Below are 25,544 nucleotides of genomic sequence, written 5' to 3' on the forward strand. Positions count from 1 at the left end.
TACGTTAGTTTGCCTGTACGAGCCCTTCTGGCGCAGTATATCTGCGTGAGGCGATCGGCAATCGGTTAACTGGTAATTGCGCAGTCATGCTACACTGTACCCAAACAAAATGTATATAATCCTTTCACACAAATAGAGCTTTCTTTTGGTGGTATTCGATCACCACTAGTTTTTTTTTTATAAAAAAGACTGAAAATTTTGAAAAAAAAAAAAAATAATTTAGATTTTCTGCTTTAAAACATATTTAATAATAAAAAAAAACATTTCTTAAAAAAGTTTCACTGGAATGTATTCTGCTACATGTCTTTGATAAAAAAAAACAACCCCATTAAGTGTATATTGATTGGTCTGCGTCAAAGTTATAGCACCTACAAGCTATGAAAACATACCCAAAAAGACTTGCAGCTGTAATAGCAACAAAAAGTGGTTCTACAAAGTACTGACTCAGGGGGGCTGAATACAAAGGCACCCCACACTTTTCAGATATTTATTTGTAAAAAATATGAAAACAATTTATAATTTTCCTTCCACTTTCCACAATTATGTGCCACTTTGTGTTGGTCTATCAAATAAAATCCCAATAAAATACATTTACATTTTTGGTTGTAACATGACAAAATGTGGACAATTTCAAGGGATATGAAAACTTTTTAAAGGTATTGTAACAGGTTCACTGTTAAAGCAGACCTTGCATCAAATATATTTGCATGCATGTTAAGTCATGTATATGTGTAAGCATCTGCCTTCTTCTCCAGAGGAGCGGTGCCACCTTTATTCAGGGATCATCCAGGGTCTCCATCTACTCCCTGGACTAAGATACCTTGACTTGAATTGGTCACGTTGGGCACCAGTACTTTTTGCTAAATTTTTGTAAAGTTTTTGCCACGGTTACGAAGCAGAGCAATGCAACCACAGCATGTGTGCCACCCCCTCTGGTTTGCATGTTAGGTTAAATGGGGTGAGCAGGGGGCACTAAAAACATAAATCAACTGCCTGTCTTTACTGCCCTCCCAGACGCAAATGTACATGAGATCTAAAAGCAAATCCCACCTTTGGGATCATGTTTTATGTTACACGCATATTTAAGGTGTAATATAAAACATTGTCGCAAAAAAACAATGCCCCACACTCAAATCGCCCCCCACTTACCTGATTCACAGGGTGCTCCTCAAAGTAGGATGCTGCCAGAAGTAGGAAGGTGGGATAGCCATGCTGGTACACCCCGCACTGGTCAGGGCTAAACCTTTAGGATTTCAAAATGAAACATCCAAACAGCATCACAGATGTCAATATATTATATTTATTTATATAAGCTCACTTTATTGCTAAAATTACTGTGACATTTAAGAGGTAGCTAAGATGTACGGTGACCTTCTTCTGACTGCAGGAGTTCTGTCAGATTTGTAAACCTGGTAGCGGTGGAACACATGCGCAGCTGATGGAACATCACTTCCTAATCTGACGGGTCGCCGATTCTGATGGAACACCGTCTTCAATGCAAAATTTATTAAATAAAAATTCCAAATGAAATGGCAGTCCATAAAATCTAGTGAAAGTGTAGCGACCTCCCGGACCTCTAGAAGCCCAATGGTGACCTTCAGAGTCAAAGAGGGCTGACATCCGCCTGTGTAGAGTGAATTATGAGGCACGGCGGGTGTGATGTTAGATGAAGTGATGGGCGCCAGACACTTTTTGGATGCAAAGAGATTTATTGTCTCTTAAACAGAATTGTGGGTGGTGAGGGGATTAGAGCCAGGACACCCTTAAGTAGATTCAATGATAATTGGCAGACTCCAAAACTTCTATAGATAGACAGCCATACAGTGGAAGGCCTCCAGCCAGACACCACTTCTGTATTGGTAGAACCTCTGTCTCCTATGGAAACAATATTGTAACAGTCACTAACAGTAGTTGTACTTAACTATAGGCAACACAACTAGTTCTCCTTGTACTCCACGGTCTCTCACTGTAGATCTTCGTACACTAGACTCCCAGACCCAATCGCCACTGGATCCCCTGGGTTCTTCCAGTGCCTTAACTCAGTATCTTTCTCAAGCGTCACCCCTCCACTTCTCTGCTGGGTCCCTGGCTTGACACTCACAGATAATCTTCAAGCGTCAACACTGCTGACCTGCTAGGTCCCTGGCTTGGCACTCATTGATGCTCCACAAGCCTCACCTCTGCTGTCCTACTGGGTTCTTGGCTTGGTACTCACTAATGCTTTCCCACTTCTGCGCTGTCCCCGGTTGGTGAGAAGAGTGCTCTGGTTCTTGCTTCAGTTGAATCCCTATAGTCTTCGGTAGCAAAGTGGATGGTCTCTTAGTGGCGACAGCTTCCCCTCTACCTCTGACCACAGCTGGTTCCTTAGTCGGCAGAACCTTTACTCCCGGTTGGACTCCAATCCTGCAGACCCAACCCTGCGCTACTTCTACGATTTCTGGATAGGCCTCACACCGCCTAGTAGCCAGATGTTCCCAGGATAAGTCTCAGGCTTCCGGCCTAGCAGCCCAGGCAGCACAACACAAGTCCACCCAGACAGCCGTCCAGGTGGTACAGAACAGCGATCACCTGGCTCCACCGAAAAATAAACAGGCTCTCCCAGCAGGCCAAGGGGCCAAAAGAAATCCCTGCCCATTCACTGAGGTGCCCATCCATTCATGTCTGATCTTGCAAGACCCCTGTCTATCTCATACCATCAGCATAGTGCCATCTAGTGGCAGCAGAGAAAAGGTGCAGCAAGTCCAGATTTAAAGAGGAATCAATTGATCTTCTAACAATTGGCCATGGCAACTATCGCCTAGCAACTAAATTTAATAGCAACCCTGCCTAAATATCAAGGGTGCTACAAAAGGAAGAGATGAGACCCCTGCAACAGCTTCAGTGAGAGAATGCAGTACCCCACATTACATTGTCAAATCCAATATCCTTACCAGAAGAAGAAATAAAACAGGCATAAAACCAGGATCTGTAAAGCAGCACCAGTATAAAACATCAAGTGAATGGCTCCATGCCAAAACAACACCGATAGGGAAACGTGCATCAATCTCTTTTCACCAGACAGGACTCCAATCAAAGACATCCAATATTCGGGTTCACTATGCGCAATCTCCCACTCATAGGGAGGATGCCACCAAAATAAAAATAAAGCAGCACATAGTGAAGCCCATGAGGGATATTAAGGTACTTACACAAGTTGATAAAAACGAGCATCAATTTTTAAAAAACATGAAATGCCGTGGCTCATAGCGTGCTTGTGTCTCCTAGTAGATTCATTTATTACATTTTTGGAACAGGTGGACTATACTTATATTCAAATCATGTAATGTATGTCATTTTTTGTACAAATGTTGGAGCCATCACTGCTGTTAATTAAAATGTCACTTTCAAAAATAAATTTTAAAATACATAAACTTTGTTTTTTGAGTGAATTTAAACTATCGGCGCAAAAGGAACCACCAATGTGTAATTTTGTTTGCTGCAACCTAATATAGAAATGTCACTTTGTGAACCAATCCGATTTAGACAAATATATAAAATATGGGTTGCGCTAACTGTTAAATATGACCTAAAAGTGCCGTGCTTATGTGAAAAATCCTTTTAACAGGGGAAATTACTCAACCTTCATCATGATAAGTATTACCAAACCAAATATACAAAATTAATCAAAAAAATACAAAAAAAAATAAAAAAATTAATAATTTTTGCATTTGTGTGTTGGCACACCTGCGGGGCTATCCCCTCTATTCGTATCACGGGCTAATCACCCCCTCAGTGGTGCCAAACTCATTTAAAGTGCCCAACAGTGCCTAGGCCACATGAAGTATAAAAACAATTACGGCTTTGTGAATACGGTCCAAACCTTTTTTCTCGCACACAAATACACACAACACACAAATACAAAAATTATTAATTTTTTTTATATTTTTTTGTATTTTTTGGATTCATTTCGTATATTTGGTTTGGTAATACTTATCATGATGAAGGTTGAGTAATTTCCCTTGTTAAAAGTTTTTTTTTTACATAAGCACGGCACTTTTTGGTCATTTAACAGTTAGCGCAACCCACATTTTATATATTTGTCTAAACTTTGTTTTTTGTTTGGTTTTTGTTAGTTTTCCATGTCTGAAATGTCATCTGAGAAATTGAAAAGTTTGTTATTTTGCTGACACATCCGTTATCTGTTGCGTTTATCTTGATATACAGTACTGTACACCACACGTGTTTCCTTGCAGTGTAAATTTTCTGTGAGGGTTTGCTATTATCACACATTCCTGCGAGCTCTGATGCCATCCCTTCCAAAGCTCTTGGTGCGTCTTTATAATTTTTTTTTTTTTTTAAGTTGTGACAGTGTGTTTCTTTCTATTTGTGCTGCCCCCTCCTTCCCACACCCCCCACCCTTTTTTTTTTCTTCCTCCTGACCCTGGCAAGAATTCAGTTCGGAGCATGGGATTAGTCTGCTGGGAGTTTGGGAATCAAGATGCAGAGCCATCACACAGAGCACCTCTACAAGATCCTAGTGATTGGTGACTTGGGAGTTGGCAAGACGAGTATCATCAAACGATATGTACACCAGAACTTCTCCCCGCATTACCGTGCCACCATCGGCGTGGATTTCGCTCTGAAGGTCCTAAGCTGGGACTCAGACACCGTTGTGCGACTACAGCTATGGGACATTGCTGGTGAGTAGAGAGGGGACTTGCAAGAGTTTTTAAACTTTTTTAATGTTTGCTTATGAATCGGGGTAATTGGGGTAACATCTGTACAGCGCCAAAGATGTGCTTACAGGCTGGGCAAAAAATGTATATGTTACTTATCAATGGGAAACCCGAGCCTGGGACAATGTACCCAACCCCCTTGGTGAAAGTAACTTCACATTGGAAGCTCCTCTCCACATCAGAGGTCCCCCATCACATCAGAGCCCCCCTTCACATCAGAGCCCCCCTTCACATCAAAGCTCCCCTTCAAGATCAGAGCCCCCTTCACATCAGACCCCCACTTCACATCAGAGCCCCCCATCACATCAGAGCCCCCATCACATCAGAGCCCCCCTTCACATCAGAGCCCCATTTCACATCAGAGCCCCCCTTCACATCAGAGCCCCAGTTCACATCAGAGCCCCAGTTCACATCAGAGCCCCATTTCACATCAGACCCCCACTTCACATCAGACCCCCACTTCACATCAGACCCCCACTTCACATCAGAGCCCCCCTTCACATCGCAGGCTCTCCACCACATCACAGTCACCCTTCATATCAGAGGTTCCCCCATTACATAGGAGCCCCCCTTTACATCAGAGTCCCCCCTTCACATCAGACCCTCTATGTCATTAGAGGGTCCCCCATTTCACATCCCAATTCCCTCTTCACACCAGAGCCCCCCTTCACATTACAAGTTCCCCATCACATTAGAGTACCCCCCTTCACATTAGTTTCCCCCTTCACATCAGAGCCCCCTTCACATCAGAGCTCCACTTCACACCACAGGCTCCCCCACCCCATCACAGTCGCCCTTCATATCAGAGGTTCCCGCATTACATAAGAGTCCCCCCTTCACATTCCAATCCCCTCTTCACACCAGAGCCCCCCTTCACATTACAGGTCCCCCCACTACATCAGAGCCCCCCTTCATATCAAAGTATCCCCTTTGACATCAGAGGCATCCATTCACATTCGAGGTCCCCCATCGTGTTAGTAGTTCCCCCTATCACATCAGAGTCTCTCTATCACCACAAAGTTCCTCTATCACATCGAAGCTCCCCTACACATCAGAACCCCCCCTCCCCCATACATGATAGACTCTCATTACATCAGCCACCCCTATACATCAATGATCCCCTATACACGAGTGCCCCATCAGAGCCTGCCCTTTACATTAGAGACCCTTTTCACATCACAGGCTCCCCCACCACATCACAGTCATATCAGAGGTTCACCCTTTAAATCAGAATCCCCCCCTTCACATCAGAGTCCCTCTATGTCATCAGAGGTCCCCCCCTTAGACACACCACAACCCTCTCTTCACATCAGAGTCCTCCCTTCATATCAGAGGGCCCCTCATTACATCAGAGGCCCAATTCACATCAAAGCCCAACCATCAAAGCTTAACATCAGAGGTCCCCCATCATGTCACTAGTTCCCATACACGAGAGCCTCTCATTACATCAGAGTCACCTTTATACATCAAAGGTCCCCTATACATGAGTCCCTCTATTATCAGAGCCTCCCATCACATCAGAGTTCCACCTATAACAGGACCCCCCCCCCCCCCCCATCAATATGATTAAATTTTTTGACTATATTACCAATATTTTTGACCAGGGTGGTAAGGCATTTGATACAGTTCCACATAATGATCCAATACAAGAGTTGTACATGCTAGGACTTAACCCTTGGGTGGTTCGTTGGATAGATACCAGAGTGTGGTTGTAAATGGGGGTTCACTCAAAACAGAGACCGGGTACTAGTGGTGTACCACAAGGCTCTGTACTGGGTCCTGTTCTATTTAATCTCTAAGTGATATAACTAAAGTTTTGGTGGGTAAGGCTTGATTTTTTGCTGATGACACAAAATTATGCAATATGGTTGATATCCCTGGAGGTGTCAGGAATGATTTGGTATTGCTGGAAGATTGGTCAAAGCAGTGGAAACTGCAATGCAATGTCTCTAAATGTAAAATAATGCACCTAGGGAAAATAATCCCATGACAGAGTACAATATTGGGGGTACAGTGTTGGCCAGCACTTCAGAGGTAAAAGATTTGGGGCTACTTATTTCAGACGATTGAAAAATTAGCAAATATTGTGACCAGGCAGTGGGAAAAGGGTATAGAATTCCCTTATGCATCACTAGCGGGGTCACTAGCAGGAGGAAGGAGGTCCTGGTTCCTCTATATAGAGCTTTAGTTATCACTAGAGGGATCATTAGCTGAAGGAAGGAGGTCCTGATTCCCCTATATAGATCTTTAGTTATCACTAGAGGGATCACCAGCAGAAGGAAGGAGGTCATGGTTCCTCTATGTAGATCTTTAGTTATCACTAGCGGTAGCCACAGCAGGAGGAATGAGGTCCTGATTCCCCTATATAGATCTTTAGGTATCACTAGAGGTATCAGCAGAAGGAAGGAGGTCCTGATTCCCCTATATAGATCTTCAGTTATCGCTAGAGAGATCATCAGCAGAAGGAAGGAGGTCCTGATTCCTCTATATAGATCTTTAATTATCACTAGAAGTATCCCTAGAAGGAGGAAGGAGGTCCTGATTCCTCTATGTAGATCTTTAGTTATCACTAGAGGTATCATCAGCAGAAGTAAGGAGGTCCTGATTCCTCTATGTAGATCTTTAGTTATCACTAAAGATATCGCCAGCAGGAGGAAGGAGGTTCTGATTCCCCTATATAGATCTTTAGTTCTCACTAGAGGTATCACCAGCAGGAGGAAGGAGGTCCTGATTCCCCTATATAGATCTTTAGTTATCACTAAAGCGATCATCAGCAGAAGGAAGGAGGTCCTGATTCCCCTATATAGCTCTTTAGTTATCATAAAGCCCCGTACACACGAGAGGACTTATGTCCGACAGACTTCCGAAGGAGTTCCGTCGGAGTTCTGCTGGAATTCCGACGGAGTTCTGACAGACTTTTCGGCTGAGCGGACTTGGCCACACACGATCACACTAAACTCCGACGGATTCGAATGTGATGACGTACGACTCGGCTCGAATAAGGAAGTTCATAGCCAGTAGCCAATAGCTGCCCTAGCGTTGGTTTTAGTCCGTCGGAGTAGCATACACACGAGCGAATTTTTCGAAGGGGACCGGGTCCGGCGGAGTTCCTTCGGAAAAATTTGAAGCATGTTCCATATTCTAAAGTCCTTCGGACTTTGGCGAGTCAAAAGTCCGTTGCAGCCCACACACGATCGGATAGTCTGACGGACTCAATCCTTCGGACTTTGGATGTTGAAAAGTCCGCTCGTGTGTACGCGGCATTAGAGCGATCATCAGCAGAAGGAAGGAGGTCCTGATTCCTCTATGTAGATCTTTAGTTATCTCTAGAGGGATCACCAGCAGGAGGAAGGAGGTCCTGATTCCCCTTTATAGATCTTTAGACCTCATTTATAATATAGTGTCCAGTACTGGAGATCTCACTTACAAAAAGATATTGATACGCTAAAACAAGTCCAGAGAAGAACAAAAACGGTGAAAGGTCTGGGGAATAAAACATATCAGGAGAGACTTCAGGAACTTAATATGTACGGTCTGGAAGAAAAAAATGGGGAAAAAAGATGATTAAAACCTTTAAATACATTAAGGGTGTGAATAAAGTTCAGGTGGGCAGGATTTTTAATATGAAACCAAGAAGAAGAACACAGGGACATGATCTCAAACTGGCAGGAAGAACACGCAAAACAAATCTTAGAAAGTATTATTTAGCTAAAATAGTAGTTGATACTTCGAAAAGACTTCCAGCAGAGGTAGTGAGTAGGTCAAACCCGCTTGAGACAAACATAGATCTATACTCAGAATCTATACTCAGAATCTATACTCAGAATCTATACTCAGAAAACAAATAAAAAATAAACCAAAAAAAATGTATAAATTAAAAACAAAATACAGTCAAATTCAATGGACAACTTGGTCTTTTCTCTGTTGTCACTGTTCTATGTTTCTCGGATTCTATCACAAAGCCCTGCAGTCTCACAGCTCCCCATCATAGCGTCCTGAATTACACAGTCCTCCCCAAGGTACCCTGGTTTAGATAACACTGGGTTAAAGCCATAGGTGTGCACAGCCTATGGCATTAGTGTGTGCACCTCAAAGCTCAAACATACATGCATGTGTTTATATACTGTCGGTGTCAGTAGGGCAGTGGATGGTGTCAGAAGTTTTTATTTTTATTATGTTGAATAATTTTTTACAATTGTATTTTTTAAATACTTTTTTTTTTTTTTTTTTTATTTTAGGAACCCCATTAGGGGCTTTGCTGAAATATCAGGGGTTTAAACAGGGAGAATCTGCACCACAAAGGGTGTGCCCAGGCAGTGCTGGGACAAGTTCATCAAGAGCCCAGGGCCAAATTGCGACCCCCTCCCCCCAAGATGTATGAGGATTATGTGTCACCAAAAATCCTCTCCCAAAAAAAAAAAAAAAAAGAAATCGAGCACTAATATTCATGCTCACCCCCTAAGCATAAACTCCCTAGTATAAAGATGCCCCCTTCTGAAATCCCCCCTCCCAGCACAAATTCCCCCCACCCACAAAAAAATTTTTTCCACCTCCTAGCACAAATGTTCTACCCATCAAACTTCCCCTCCAGGCATAAATCCTTCCTTCGCCCTTTCCAAATCCCCCCTTCCAGCACAAATTCCCCTCCCCAATCCCCGTTTCTAGCACATATCCCCCCCACAAATTTCACCTTCTGACACAAATACCCCCCTGCCAACCATCCCTACTAGCACAAATCCCCCCTATCATATTACATATCAAATTCCCCTCTCTATTACTTTTATAGCACACACCCCCCAAAATCCCCCCTCCTAGCACAAATCCTCTTCCTCCACCCCCCCAACACAAATCACCACTCCTAGCACATTCCCTTGAATTTGGAACAATTCTTACCCCCTGTCGCTCCCCAAATTCGCCTTCTCAACACAAATCCCCTCCCCGAAATCTCCTTGTAGTGTTGTAGTGCCCCCACCTTACATAATACCACAGTGCCCAGGGCAGCCACCCTTCCTGCCCACCCCTTGTCCTGGCCCTGTGCCCAGGCACACCTGGCACACATGCCTGTGGTAAAAGCGTATCTAAAGCCAAGAACAAGAATTGATGGTAATGTGGTTTATCAGAAATTAGATGTAGCTGCATGAGTTTTATTTTTTCACACTTTTTTTTCTTTATTTTAACCTGGTAATCCATTCATTAACACAGATCCAGTACTAGGATGACAACTGTACTGAATAGCATTGGCTCCCTAGGACAGGGAGTGTGCCAGGACTACATAATTTCTCCTTCGTATCTCCATAACAGGAGATGACTTGTAGTCCAAAAAGAACAAAGGGAGCAATGCTAACTCACCAATGTCCTGCACTGAACAAAAAAAACATTTTTGTGCCACATGTCCCATTACATCGTAACCTATAGCGATGTGCAATACAAATAAATTGCTTGGTATTTAAATTAATTAATTATTATTTAATAGGAAGAAAAAAAAAAAAACAAGTACTGCAATACATTTTACAATACACTGCAGTGCATGACAGTGCGGGTGCACAGCGTACACCAGGGTGTGTTATGTGCACATTATCATGCTCTCCCTGGTGTGAATAAGCCCTTATAGTGAACCTGTCATTTTGGGATTTGAAGTAAAATAAAGTCAGCCTGTAATAGAAGATGCTGTATACTTAGTACCCTCAGCAGCTTGTGTGTGAAAATCTGCCTCTACTAATGCACACTGTGGTTCCTCCCGCCGGCGTCCCCATACCCTTTCGTGAGCTTCCTGCACACATCACCAAGCCAGTTAAGCCACATAGAGCAGGCATGTCCAAAGTCTGTGCCGCGGGCCAATTGCGGCCTGTGTTCCGGTTTCATATGGCACCACAAGTAATTTGGATATATATATCTTTTGTGGCCCCAACGAAAATATATATACCGTATTTACCATTCTTCAGAATGGACAGGGAGGGGGCGGGACAAGCGCTATCAGATTACATACAGGAGAATCCCTGTTTACTTTGCGGATTCTGTAATAGGAAGTCCCGTCTCCTGGGCCGCTATTAGACGGCTGTTCTTTCTATCATAGGAGGCGGGACTTTGTATTAAAGAGGCCGCCAAGTAAACAGGAGATTTTCCTGTATGTAATCTGTTGGCGCTTGTCCCGCCCCCTCCAAGGCTGCAGATGGGCATGGATCAGGCTGCACTGATGGCAATGGTGAGGCTGCATTCAGAGGCTGCATTCATGTCACTGGTGAGGCTGAATTTAAGGCAATGGTGAGGCTGCATTCATGTCAATGGTGAGGCTGCATTTAAGGCAATGGTGAGGCTGCATTCATGGCAATGGCGAGGCTGCATTTATGGCAATGGTGAGGCTGCATTCATGGCAATGGCGAGGCTGCATTTATGGCAATGGTGAGGCTGCATTCATGGCAATGGTGAGGCTGCAGATGGGCACTGACCCTTATTTTGCTTCACAGTTCTTTATTTAAATTGTAAGTTTGTTCCTGAAACTTCTTTCTTAAAGTGAAGATGTGTGTTATATGCAGATAAATATGGTATATCTAAATAACATCCTAAAGCCCCATACACACTATCAGATTTTCTGCAGATTTTTGTCTTCAGATTTACCAAAACCATGTAGTGCAAGGGCCTGCCTGATTGCATACAAATCGAAACTCCTAAGGTTTGACCTCATATTATATGGTTTTGGTAAATCTGAAGGAAAAAATCAGCAGATAATCTGATAGTGTGTGTGGGGCTTTAGACTGTTCACCAAACAGCCACAAAGGCATGAGAATTCTTGTTGGGCAGTGTATTAGTTCATTTGCATTTCATTTTAATGGTTCAAAGAATGTCAGGCAAAATGGTCGGCCCTCACGCATGCTCCCTTCATCAAATCTGGCCCTCTTTGAAAAAAAGTTTTGACACCCCTGACATAGAGAAAAGGTTCATTTATGGTCAATCATTTATGAACTGCTTAAAGCGGTGGTAAACTCTTGTCTTTTATTTCTACCTCCAGGTATGCTTATACCTACAGCTTACCTGTAGGTAAAATTAATATCCCCTAAACGTGCACCATTTAGGAGATATTCTAGTGAGCAGCAGCCGGTGACACCACCGGCGCATGCGCTATGACAGAACAGCATACCTGGCCGAGCCGTTCCTTCTGAGCTATGTGCCACGGCTAAGACTCCTGCATGCATGGGCATGAGTGATGTCTTAGCGGCCTGGCCGATCAGATGGCCAAAGTCTGCAAACCGGAAGGGTGACCGGGTGAAGAAGGAAGCCTCTGCAGCAGTGACAGCACATCGCTGGAGGCAGGGCCGCCTTAACCTCTTCCCGACAGGCGCACGACGATGTACGTCGGCAGAATGGCACGGGCAGGCAAATTGACGTACAGGTACGTCCATTTAAAATTGCCCCCGGGCCATCGCGTGCACGCAGCCGGCGGCGCGCACGTGTGCCGGTCGGGACACCCTTGAGTCTGACCGCAGGTCCCGCGGACTCGATCACCACGGGGATACCCGCGATCGTCTCACGGGTGAGAGAGAATGGGGAGATGCCAATGTAAACAGCATCTCCCCATTCTGCCTAGCAACAAGTGACACTGATCTCTGCTCCCTGTGATTGGAGCAGAAATCAGTGTTCTGTAAATCACAGCCACGCCCCCACAGTTATAAACACGCCCCTAGGACACACTTAACCCCTACACTGCCACCTCCTGGTTAACCTCTTCACTGCCAGTGTCATTTACACAGGAATCAGTGCATTTGTATAGCACTGATTGCTGTATAAATGACAATGGTCCCAAAAATGTGTCAAAAATGCCCGATGTGTCCGCCATAATGTCGCAGTCACAATAACAAAACACTGATCGCAGCCATTACTAGTAAAAAAAAATTATTAATAAAAATGCCATAAAACTATCCCTATTTTGTAAACACTATAACTTTTGCGCCAACCAATCAATAATCGCTTATTGCCATTTTTTTACCAAAGATATATAGAAGAATACATATCGACCTAAACTGAGGAAAATTTTTTTTTTATATATTTTTGGGGGATATTTATTATAGCAAAAAGTAAAAACCACAGAGGTGGTCAAATACCACCGAAAGAAAGCTCTATTTGTGGGAAAAAAAGGACGTCAATTTAGTTTGGACGACCGCGTAATTGTCAGTTAAAGCGTTGGAGTGCCGAATCGCAAAAAGTGCTCTGGTCTTAAGCCAGCAAAATGGTCCGGGGCTTAAGTGGTTAATAGCATCATGGGCCCCTGGGCAGAGTAATGCTCTGGGGCCCCTACAATGGAGACAGCGCCGGTAAACAGACATCAAGTAGGTAGGAGGCAGACAAGCAGAGCTTCCCCTTTTGGGTGGAGCTCTGCATTAACTACATGAACAATCATTCTGTACAGCAAAGAAACAGTGGGAAAATACTACATACCGTATTTATCGGCGTATAACACGCACCTTTTCCCCCTTAAAATCAGGGGAAAATCGTGGGTGCGTGTTATACGCCGATCCTCCGCGATTTCTGGCACGATTTTTGGACCTTCGGCCGCTCTCGGACCTTCTCGGCGGCTTTCGGCCGCCTTCGGCCCTTCTGGACATCTCGGCGGCGCCATTTTTAAAAACATTAGCTGACATCAATGACGGACAAGGCTGCATGACAAGGCTGCAATGATGGACAGGCTGCATGACAAGGCTGCAAATGACACTGACAAGGCTTCAGATGCACACTGACAAGGCTGCATTGATGGGCATTTAAATGTAAGTTTTTTTTCCCTTAAATTTCCCTCCTAAAAGTTTTTTTCCTTAAAATTCCCTCCTAAACTTGGGGTGTGTGTTATACGCCGGCGCGTGTTATACACCGATAAATACGGTACATAAAGTAACAAAGCTGTCCTGTGCATATAATATATCTGCTAGACTGATGCCTCCCCAGCACTATGGCCCCTCTACACCCCAGATATCCCCCTAGCACTCTGACCCCTCTACATACCAGATATCCCCCCAGCACTCTGACCCCTCTACATACCAGATATCCTCCCAGCTCTCTGACCCCTCTACACCCCAGATATCCCCTTAGCACTCTGACCCCTCTACACCCCAGATATCCCCCCAGCACTCTGACCCCTCTACACCCCAGATATCCCCCCAGCACTCTGACCCCTCTACACCCCAGATATCCCCCCAGCACTCTGACCCCTCTACACCCCAGATATCCCCCCCAGCTCTCTGACCCCTTTACACCCCAGTTATACCCCCAGCACTCTGACCCCTCTACATCCCAGATATCCCCCCAGCACCCTGACCCCTCTACACCCCAGATATCCCCCTAGCACTCTGACCCCTCTACATACCAGATATCCCCCCAGCACTCTGACCCCTCTACATACCAGATATCCCCCCAGCACTCTGACCCCTCTACATACCAGATATCCTCCCAGCTCTCTGACCCCTCTACACCCCAGATATCCCCTTAGCACTCTGACCCCTCTACACCCCAGATATCCCCCCAGCACTCTGACCCCTCTACACCCCAGATATCCCCCCAGCACTCTGACCCCTCTACACCCCAGATATCCCCCCCAGCTCTCTGACCCCTTTACACCCCAGATATCCCCCCAGCACTCTGACCCCTCTACATCCCAGATATCCCCCCAGCACCCTGACCCCTCTACACCCCAGATATCCCCCCAGCACTCTGACCACTCTACATACCAGATATCCTCCCAGCTCTCTGACCCCTCTATACCCCAGATATCCCCCCAGCCCTCTGACCCCTCTACAACCCAGACATCCCCCCAGCACCCTGACCCCTCTACATCACAGATATCCCCCCAGTACTCTGACCCCTCTACACCCCAGATATCCCCCAGCACTCTGACCCCTCTATACCCCAGATATCCCCACAGCACTCTGACCCCTCTACATACCAGAAGTCCTCCCAGCACTCTGACCCCTCTACATCCCAAATATCCCCCCAGCACTCTGCCCCCTCTACACCACAGATCTCCCCCCAGCACTCTGACCCCTCTACACCACAGATATCCCCCCAGCACTCTGTCCCCTCTACACCTTAGATATTCCCCCCAGCACTGTTACCATATACCATAAGATACCCCTTGTATTGTGACCCCACTACATCCCTGATACCCCCTACACTGTGGCCTTTCTACATGCCTGATACCTCTAGCACTATAGCCACCCAAGCTACCCCAAGCATTTCTACCCCCTATACATCCCAGATCCCCCCTCAGCATTGTTTTCCCCCATACACCCTTGATATACCCCAGCACCATTATTCCATCCATGTAGTACCCCCTTTTCCAGTGGAGATACAGCGCATGTAAACTTTTGGCTATGTGCCCACCTCCAGCACTGGACTCACCTATACAAATCAAGCAGACAGAAGGAGGGGCGGAGGAAGGAGCATCTCTCCAGGCATTTCAAGCCCTTCGGTGCAAACAGTGCTGGAAAGCTGGGCCCACCATAACACCATCCACAATGCTACTTCTGCAGGTGGGCTCTCAGTGCTGCTGACGAATAGGTATCGTTCTGCACAGCGCACCGCTGCCAGCCTGCCTCCTCTGTGTATCCATCACTCTCAGTGCCTTAATGGGGCCCCCAATTTTGGGGCAGCGTGGGCTCAAGAACCAGCTGCTTTGGGGAAAGTTCAGGGGCCCTCCATGCAGCTGGGGCCCCTGGGCAGTTCTCAGGTGTGCCCACTCATTAAGACAGCCCTTGCTGGAGGGCTTAGTTTTAAGGTAAGTTTCTCATAATGTGCTAGTATGCAGTGCATGCTTGCACATTATGATATTGCCTTTCAGGTGGAAACGTTCTTTTTTTATTTCTGAAAGAGTTTACCACCACTTTAACCCATATATATAAGCCCTTATGGGCTAAGGCAGGCCATAGATTATGCGATTTTCTTTCCTGAAATAAAGGGTCGCAGGAAAGAAAATCATATGATTCCACCATCAACACAGTCAGTAAATGCCTCCCACAGAGCTATTACGTTCTCCCTGCCGGGGGGCACGAGTTGTCCCTGCTGGGAGAACACAATCATTATTGCTAGTGGCTATAGCCGCTGGCAATAACTGCATGCTAGAAATCTGACATGCTGGTTGTACTCAAGTTGTTCGATGGATCGACTTGGGTACAGTCAGCCTGACCATAGATGGATTGAATCTCAGCCGGTCACTGCTGAACTGGGCTGAGACTCTAACTATCTATAGTCAGCTAAAGTATGACCCAGCTTCCCAATACAATATTTGCAATATTACTGAGCTGGCCTGCAGCAGCATCATTCGTTCCATGGACTCGACAGGCAGAGCAGCTTCACACCAGCACTGCGCTAAGCACTTATGCAGTTCTTCAGCTCTTCATACCCATCATTTAGGGGACACTTGTTGGCAGAGACGTGCCCTAAGTGCCCCTTTAACTCTGTATAGACCAAGCCTGCTATCCATAATTTCTCTGACTCAGGGCTCATAGCCGCATTCTGCACTTTCTCATTATACAAGCCAAACATAGCAAAATGTCTTCACAATTGAGGCTGAAAGAACGACATGTAAATAAATTAACACAACCGTGTTATATTTCACATGTCCTGCCAACATTTGGCTGCCAGTTTTCTCTCTGCAATTAGGCGACGTTTACTATGGTGTGTGTTTCGGTAACTCTATTTAACAATCCTGACATAGAAAATCACTTCAGTTGAGAGAAATAACTATCATTATCACAGCACTGTAAGAGCTAAAAATGTTTTCCAGTAAATCGAGTGATCTAAAGCTCATCTCCTGCATTCCACTGCCCTTCTCCCCATTTACAGCTGCTATGCATACTTCATTATTCAATTCTCTGAGCAATAACTGACTGTGACGCAGACATGCAACATGGGCCTTGTATGATAAAGAATGCTCTAAACTCATGCTGGGCCGTGTCCACAACCAAAAGAACCTACAATAGGGTTTCAGGGGACAGTCCCCGGATTGAGGTCCCCGGACCAAGTCTGTCCCCGATTTTGTCCCCTGATTTGACTTCAACAGGAGCTGGGGCAATTTTCAAAGACAGTCAGTGCAGAATAAAAAAATAAATAAATCTGAATTACACACCCCCTGCTCCTACTAGCTTAGGGGGGTGTATTTTGTTCCATTATCTGTGTCCCTTTCTAATGATGATGTGCTGGTCAGAGCGGATGGACTATTTCTTCAGTTTCCGGCACATGCCCATTCAGCTCCACTCACATGTTCTTCTGCCTTGGCCTTGGCTCAGGCCGCTGGCCTGCTTATCTCCTTGCCTTCCCCGACAGAGTAATTTTCCTCCACTCCCCACCCAGTAGTAGCCGTGGCCCAGAGAGTAAGACCTGAGAGGCTGTGAGGCCGGCGGAGGCGACGGGCAGAGAGAGGCAGCTGAGCTCAGCTGCCCATGTCCAGCAGCAGGAATAGAGGGGAAGCAGATCCAATGGTGGGGCTGCCAGTGCCTTCAAGGCTTCAACACAGGTGTGCTTTGGGGGTGTACTACATTTCACTGTGTCTGTCTCTCTGGCATAATGGATGGTACTCACAGGCAGCGGGGGGCACTTATTGGTCAGAAGTTAACAAAATCAGCAACCAGCAGCCATGTTATGTGACACACTGTGACAGAGCCAGTCAGAGCCATGAGTGCCTGTTGCCTGTGAGTCATCATAATGCTGATGATCTTTACCAGTTGCCGATTGCCTGATAGCTGATTTACTGCTACAGGGCGGTTGCGCTGCGCAGGATCATGTATATACGTGATCCTGCATTTCTGGGTATCAGAGCAAAGCAGGTACGGGAATCCATGTCTTCCCTTAGTAAAAGCACCTGCCCCACAGTGAGAAAACATTTGTTAGGCACACATTTAACCCATTGATTGCCCTAGATGTTATCCCCTTCATAGCCAGTGTCATTAATACAGTGACAGTGCATATTTTTAGCACTGATCACTGTATTAGTGTCACTGGTTCCCACAAAGTGTCAAAAGTGTCACTAATGCCACGTACACACGAGCGTAATGTCCGACAGAAAAAGTATTTTGATTGGATATTCCGATCGTGTGTGGGCCTCATCTGACTTTTTTTTTTTTTTTTTTAGAAAATTCTGACGGACCTAGAAATAGAACATGTTTTAAATATTTCTGACGGAACCAATTCCTATTGGGAAAACCGCTCGTCTGTATGCTGTTAAGATGGACCAAAAATGAAGCATGCTCTGAAGGAAGTACGAGACGGCAGTTATTGGCTACTGGCTATTTAACTTCCTTTTTCTAGTCCCGTCGTACATGTTGTACATCACCACGTTCTAGACGGTCAGACTTCGGTGTGATCGTGTGTAGGCAAGACAGTTTCAGCGGAACTCTGTCGGAAAAAAATTCTGATTTTCCGATGGGAAAACCAGTCGTGTGTACGCAGCATTAGTGTCCGATTTGTCCACCCCAATATCACAGTCCCGCTATGAGTCACTAATTGCTGCCATTGCTTGTAAAAAAAAAAAAATTATCTCCCCGGATTTCATTTTATAAATCTGGTCACCTTAACCTACAATGGACACATGAGCATCAGAACTGGATATGAGCATCAGAACTGGACCAGAGAGCAATGGAAGAAGCAGGGGCGTAACTATAGGGGGTGCAGCAGCCGCGACCGCAACCGGGCCCTGTGATGCAGGGGGCCCATGCAGCCCCCTCTACATATGATGGAGTTCCACCGCCGGACTCGGAGGGAAGGGCCCTGGCTGGGGTTCAGGGGGGCCCTTCATAGTTTCTTGCATCGGGGCCCTGAAGGTTCTAGTTACGCCACTGGGAAGAAGGTAGCATGGTCTGATGAATTATGTTTTCTTTTACATCATGTGGATAGCTTGATGCGTGTGCGTCACTTACCTGGGCAAGAGATGGCACCAGGATGCACTATGTGAAGAAGGCAGGTAGGCAGAGACAGTGTGATGCTTTGGGCAATGTTCTGCTGGGAAACCTTGGGTCCTGCCATTCATGTGGATGTTACTTTGACATGTACCACATATCCAAACATTGTTTCTGACCAAGTACACTCCTTCATGGAAGTTGTATTCCTTTATTGCAGTGGCCTCTTTCAGCAGGACAATGCACCATGCTACACTGCAAAAATGGTTCCAGAATGGTTGGAAGAACACAACAATGAGTTTGAGGTATTGACTTGGCCCCCAAATTATCCAGATCTCAATCCAATTGAACATCCGTGGGATGTGCTGGAAAAATAGGTCTGATCCATGGAGGCCCCACCTTACAACTTACAGGACTTAAAGGATCTGCTAAGAATGGCTTGGTGCCAAATACCACAGCAAACAGTCAGAGGTCTAGCGGAGTCCATGCCTCAATTGGTCAGGGCTGTTGTGGCGGCATAGGGGGACCTACTTTAGGCTGGGTTCACACTGCTGCGGCTGGGAGACCCGGATGTGATTCGCACCGCACTGCAGTGCAAATCACATCCGATCTCTGTGCGATGCGAGTTCAGCCATACAGATAGTATGGCTGAATTCGCATCGCACCCGCTCCAAACTCGCACAGGACCCTTTTTTTGGTCCGCAGCAGAATCGAATCGCATGGGTGTTCACACCATGCGATCCGATTCCTGAACGAGTTTGCTGATCGTACAGCGATATGCGAACTGATCTGGGGGTGTCATTAAGGTTTCACTGACACTCCCAGCAGTTCGCATAGGGCAGTGTGAACTGCTGGCGGGAGGCATGCGATGCGGGAACCCGCCGCGGATTAGCGGCGTTCCCGCATAGCCTCAGTGTGAACCCAGCCTAATATTAGGTGGGTGGTCATAAAGTTATGCCTGTTTGCGGTGTATTTTATAAATATATATATATATATATATATATATATATACACCGTATTTATCGGCGTATAACACGCGCCGGCGTATAACACGCACCCCAATTTTAGGAGGGAATTTTAAGGAAAAAAACTTTTAGGAGGGAAATTTAAAGAAAAAAAACTTACATTTAAATGCCCATCAATGCAGCCTTGTCAGTGTCATTTGCAGCCTTGTCATGCAGCCTGTCCATCATTGCAGCCTTGTCATTGCAGCCTTATCATTGCAGCCTTGTCATTGCAGCCTTATCATTGCAGCCTGTCCGTCATGCAGTTTGTCCGTCATTGCAGCCTTGTGCATTGTTGTCCCCTCATCTTTTGTTTTTAAAAATGGCGCTGCCGAGATGTCCTTCGTATCTCGGTGGCGCCCGGAAGTTCTCGGAGGCTTTCGGCCGCCTCGGCCATACTCAGAGGCTTTCGGCCGCCTCGGCCATACTCGGAGGCTTTCGGCCGCCTCGGCCGTACTCGGAGGCTTTTCGGCCGCCTTGGCCGTACTCGGAGTCTTTCGCCCGCTCTCGCCACTTCTCGTCGGTTTTCGGCCGCCTTGGCCATACTCGGAGGCTTTCGGCCGCCTCGGCCATACTCTGAGGCTTTCGGCCGCCTCGGCCATACATAGAAGGGCCGAAGGCGGCTGAAAGCCGCCCAGAGCCCAAAAATCGCTAGTAAATCGTGGCGGATCGGCGTATAACACGCACCCGCGATTTTACCCTGATTTTAAGGGGAAAAAAGTGCGTGTTATATGCCGATAAATACGGTATATCTAAAGCTATGGCTAGGTAAAACAGAAACACAGAGTAGATAGATAGATAGATAGATAGATAGATAGATAGATAGATAGATAGATAGATAGATAGATAGATAGATAGATAGATACAGTAGATGGAAAAGGATAATGCCCCAGCATTGGAGTATGCAGATCATCAGCATGAATTAGGACAGCTGAAATAAAATTGTCATTTATACAATGTACACTTGTTTAAACTGCCCAGGGTCATGAGTTGTCAAATCACATGCTACAGCTTCCTGCTCAGACTGCGTACAGTGAGAATAGTTAACATTCTGGACAAGCATGATGGTCAGTGATAGCAAATTTCACTCTCTTGTTAAAAAGAACTGAAGTCTATCAACTTTTAGCTCTCCTTAGGCTGCTTTCACACTGGGGCGGTATTCAGGCGTTACAGCGCTATAAATAGCGCCTGTGTAACGCCTGAAAAAAACCGGCCCCTTTAACTCCAGTGTGAAAGCCGGAGGGCTTTCACACTGGAGCGATGCGCTGGCAGGACGGTGAAAAAAGTCCTGCCAGCCGCATCTTTGCAGCGGTGAAGGAGCGGTGTATTCACCGCTCCTATACCGCTGCTACCCATTGAAATCAATGGGACACCGCGGCAATACCGCCGGCAAAGCGCCGCTGCAGCGGCGCTTTGCGGGCGGGTTTAACCCCTTTTCGGCCGCTAGCGGGGGTTAAAACCACCCCGCTAGCGCCCGCACACCCCCGCTAAAACGACGGTAAAGCGCCGCTAAAAATAGCGGCGCTTTACCGCCGACGCTGCTCTCGCCCCAGTGTGAAAGCAGCCTTAGACATATGAGATGTCCATGGTTTGATAGTCACAAGCGTGCTGATACCCAAGTGTGTGCACTTAAAGCAGACCTTGCACCCAAATACAAAGTCCACTTATGGAATACTGACTTACCTCCCTTCATATACAATTGCTGCATTACAATTGTAGAAAAAAGGCACTTATGGAGAAAACATACTTGCCTTATACCTTACCTGGCTTCTCCACAGTAGAGGATGATCCTTCCAGGGAGATTCTGGTAGACATGTGCACTGCCGAAAAATGTGTTCGTTTTCGTTTTTCGGGTCATTCGTTATGATCGAAATTTGTTATTTCAAATAAATTTGTAACTTCGCAAAAATTTTAATTCGTTATGCTCCATTCGTTTAGATGCAGTTATCTGAAAATTCGTAAATTTGTAGATTCGTAAATTCAGAAATTCAGAAATTAGAAAATTCAGAAATTAGAAGATTCAGAAATTCAGAAATTCTTAAATTCAGAAATTTGAAAACTTGAAAATTCTTAAAATCAGAAATTTGAAAATTCTGAAGTTCTTAAATTATAATATATATTTATTTTATAATAATAACTAACTATTAAATTATAGGGTGGTGGAATTTCCTTTCAAATTTGGCTGTTTATGAAAATAACAAATACAAATTTATCGGAAGTTATGAATTACGGTATCCGAAATAACGAATGCATCATCTAAATCAGGGGTGTCCAAACTTTTTTCAAAGAGGGCCAGATTTGATGAAGTGAACCATTAAAATTCGGTCGTCCGAGCACTCATACACTGCCCAACAAGAATTCTCTTGCCTTTGCCGCGCTCGTTCCCGACACACAGACAAATGCTCTGCTCTTTAGCGGTACCGTTAATTCTTAATGGTACCCCACACATTGGAAACGTGGGGTGCTTTTGGTGCAGTGCAATGTAAAGAAAAAAAAAGCTCAGGGACTTCTTTCCCTGCATTATTGTGGGTAGGGAAGCCAAGTGAAATGCATGGGCTGCCCTACACGCAGCATGCAGCCACGCAGATGTGAACCAAGGGCTTGTTAGAGGGGCAGTAAAACCACATGGTTAAGCTGTTTTTACCACCCCCAACTTCTCCCCCTTTAGCTGCAGAGGGAGAAGCTGGGGTTGTACAAATGCTGTGGCGGCAGCTGGAGGCATACCCAGGGTGAATGGGCCTGCACTGCAACTACCCCGCAACTGTGTGGATTGCACAGTTGTGGTATAGTGATGCTGCATTTATGGGCTTAAAACAGGTGGTGAGGAGGCAACATAATGCCTCTTTACCACCAAAGAGTTCAAATGCCTCTGAAAAGCGATCTGTGTATGGATTGCTTTTCAGAGGAGCAGCAGTCCTGGCCTGCTATCACACACACAAGCGCCACAAAAGCAGTTCTGATGGTACAAGAATGGAAGGGGGGTGTCTGGATTAAAAGTAACACACAGACACATATACACATGCCCACACATACAGACAAATGCATACACACACAGACACATGCATACACATACAGACACATACATATACTTACACACATACAGAACAAAAGCATACACATACAGACACATACATACATACAGACATACATACATACAGACACATGCACACACATACATACAGACACATGCACACACATGCATGTGCACACAGACACATGCATACACATACATACAGACACAGGCAACTTACATACATACAGACATATATACAGACACATGCACACACAGACATACATACAGAAATACATACAAACACATGCACACACATACAGACACATGCATACACATACATACAGACATACATACAGACACATGCGTGCACACACATACATACAGACACATGCACACACATACATACATACAGACATACACGCACATACATACAGACATACATGCCCACACATACAGACATACATGCACACGCACACACATACAGACATACATGCACACACACACATACAGACATACATGCACACACGCATACAGACACAGATGCACACACACACACACATACAGACATACATGCACACACATACATACATACATACAGACATGCACACACATACATACATACATACATGCACACACACACACATACAGATATACATGCGCACACACACATACATACAGACATACATGCACATACATACATACATACATACAGACATACATGCACACACACAGACATACACATACAGATATACATGCGCACACACACACACACACACATACAGACATACATGCGCACACACACATACAGACACACATGCACAAACACACATACAGACACATAAATAAAGCACTTTTAAAACGAATCTAGCTTGTAGCACAGTACAGTACCTTTCCAGCCTCCTCATTCAGCCGGGTACTGCACTGAAGGGGGAAGCAGAGAGCACAGCACACTTCCCTGCACTTTACTTTCATTTTTGAAGCCGACGGAGCTTCTCACAGTGCCGGGGATCGGGCTCAACTGACAGCCCTGATCCCGCAGCACACCAGGTGGGCTGTTCAAAACGAGACCGCGGGCCGCGATTGGCCCGCGGGCCAGATTTTGGGCATGCCTGATCTAAATGATTGGAACGTAACAAATTCATAATAATAAAACGTTTTTATTATTATTTATTATTATTAATTTGTTACGCCCCATTCATTTAGATGCGGCATTCGTTATTTCATATAATTCATAACTTCAGATAAATTCATATTCGTTACGTTCACTAACAGTCATATTTGAAAGGAAATTCCAATACCTAATTTAATAGTTAGTAATAATTATTATTAGTTAGTGAGTTATTATTTTGGGTTTTTCAAATTTTTGTATTTTTGTTCATATTGTCGTTCTTATTTTTGTATTTTTGTTCTTTTGAATTTTCAAATTTTCATTCTTTTTTTTCGAATTTTGGATATTACGAATTCACGGGTTTTCATTGATTTGAATATTTCCAAATGAACGAATTTGTTGAATTTTGTCCAAAACCAAATTGGTAACGAAAAGAATTGCACATGTGTAGATTCTGGGTCATGCCTGATGAAGGGGTCCTGCGAGGCTCCGAAACATTGCACTTTCCCTTGTGATGTGATCTTTCTGAAATAAAAACCTTCGGACGACATTTGAGGATCCTTGGTGTGTTGGCGAATATGTGCATTTATACCTTACCTGGCTTCTCCACAGTAAAGGACTATCCTTTCAGAGAGATTCTGAGATTCTGGGCTAGCTAAGTATCCCAGATCTTCTGAGAAGACTCTCCAGCACAATGCAGGAGCACCTTCTGGTGAGTGCTAGGATCCTGTGCTATTAGGATTTTGCTGGAAGGATGGTGACATCACCCTCGTCTAGGTATTACGGGAAACGAGATGGGGGAAAAGCTGGGCTTAATACTGAAAATACAGAATATTTTCTAGTCCCCTTGGGGAGAGGATGTGATTGGGTCCATGTGAGAGACAGGGACAGATCATTGTCACCTTATAACAGGAAATTCCTGAACGTGAACATGCATGGCACTTTTTTTTATGACAGTTACAGATTTAAAAACAATAAATTACATTGAAATAACCTTAACATGTTAAAGTCTATGTGAGTCTATTTTAGCAACTGGGTGTACATCTACAGGAAGCACCGCTCACACTACATGTTGCGTCTACGTAAAAACAGTATTGCATAGCAAAACACAGCCTGTGCATTGTGCTGTGTTAGCCACTTGCCAATCAGCCACTGCAGTTTTACTGCGGCAGAATGGCACGACTGGGCGAAAAACAACGTTATGTAACATTGCTTCTCCCGGTGGCCGCTTGGGAGCCGGTGCGAGTGCGTGACGACCGCCGGGCTCCCGTGATCACTCGTGACACACCGAGAACCAGGATCTGTGTGTGTGAACACACAGGTCCCGATTCTCTGAGGGGAGAAGAGAACGATCGTGTGCTCATACAAAGTATGAACAGTGATCTGTCATCTCCCCTACACAGTCCCATCCCCCCTTCAGTTAGAACACAGAGAGGGAACACAGTTAACCCCTTGATCGCCCCAGAGTGGTTAACCCCTTCACTGCCAGTGACATTTTTACAGTAATCAGTGCATTTTTATAGCACTGATCGCTGTATAAATGCCAATGGTCCAAAAAATGGTCCAAAAAATGTGTCAAAAGTGTCCGATGTGTCTGCCATAGTGTCGCAGTTCTGATAAAAATCGCAAAATGCCTCCATTACTAGTAAAAAAAATAATAATAATAAAAATGCTATAAATCTATTCCCTATATTGTAGACACTATAACTTTTGCGCAAACCAATCAATATGCGCTTATTGCAATTTTTATTACCAAAAATATGTAGAAGAATACATATCGGCCTAAACTGAGAAAAAAATTAGCTTTTTAAAAAAAAAATATGGAGCTATTTA

The 25,544-nt window shown here is 45.1% G+C and overlaps 1 protein-coding gene across 1 annotated transcript in view; it reads left to right on the forward strand.

Annotated features, from left to right (window-relative positions):
* The first annotated feature begins 4,409 nt into the window (after positions 1–4,409).
* Positions 4,410–25,544, forward strand: part of RAB38 (RAB38, member RAS oncogene family) — an 83,184-nt gene continuing 62,049 nt past the window's right edge. The window contains exon 1 of the mRNA XM_077485021.1: positions 4,410–4,679. Within this exon, the coding sequence (XP_077341147.1) occupies positions 4,478–4,679 (202 nt within the window). The 5' untranslated portion in view covers positions 4,410–4,477. The remainder of the gene's footprint in view (positions 4,680–25,544) is intronic.

This window comes from Lithobates pipiens, unplaced genomic scaffold, assembly GCF_037356315.1.
Source record: "Lithobates pipiens isolate NorthernLeopardFrog02 unplaced genomic scaffold, aLitPip1_a1.2 Scaffold_17, whole genome shotgun sequence".
In the NCBI taxonomy this organism is placed as follows: domain Eukaryota; kingdom Metazoa; phylum Chordata; class Amphibia; order Anura; family Ranidae; genus Lithobates; species Lithobates pipiens.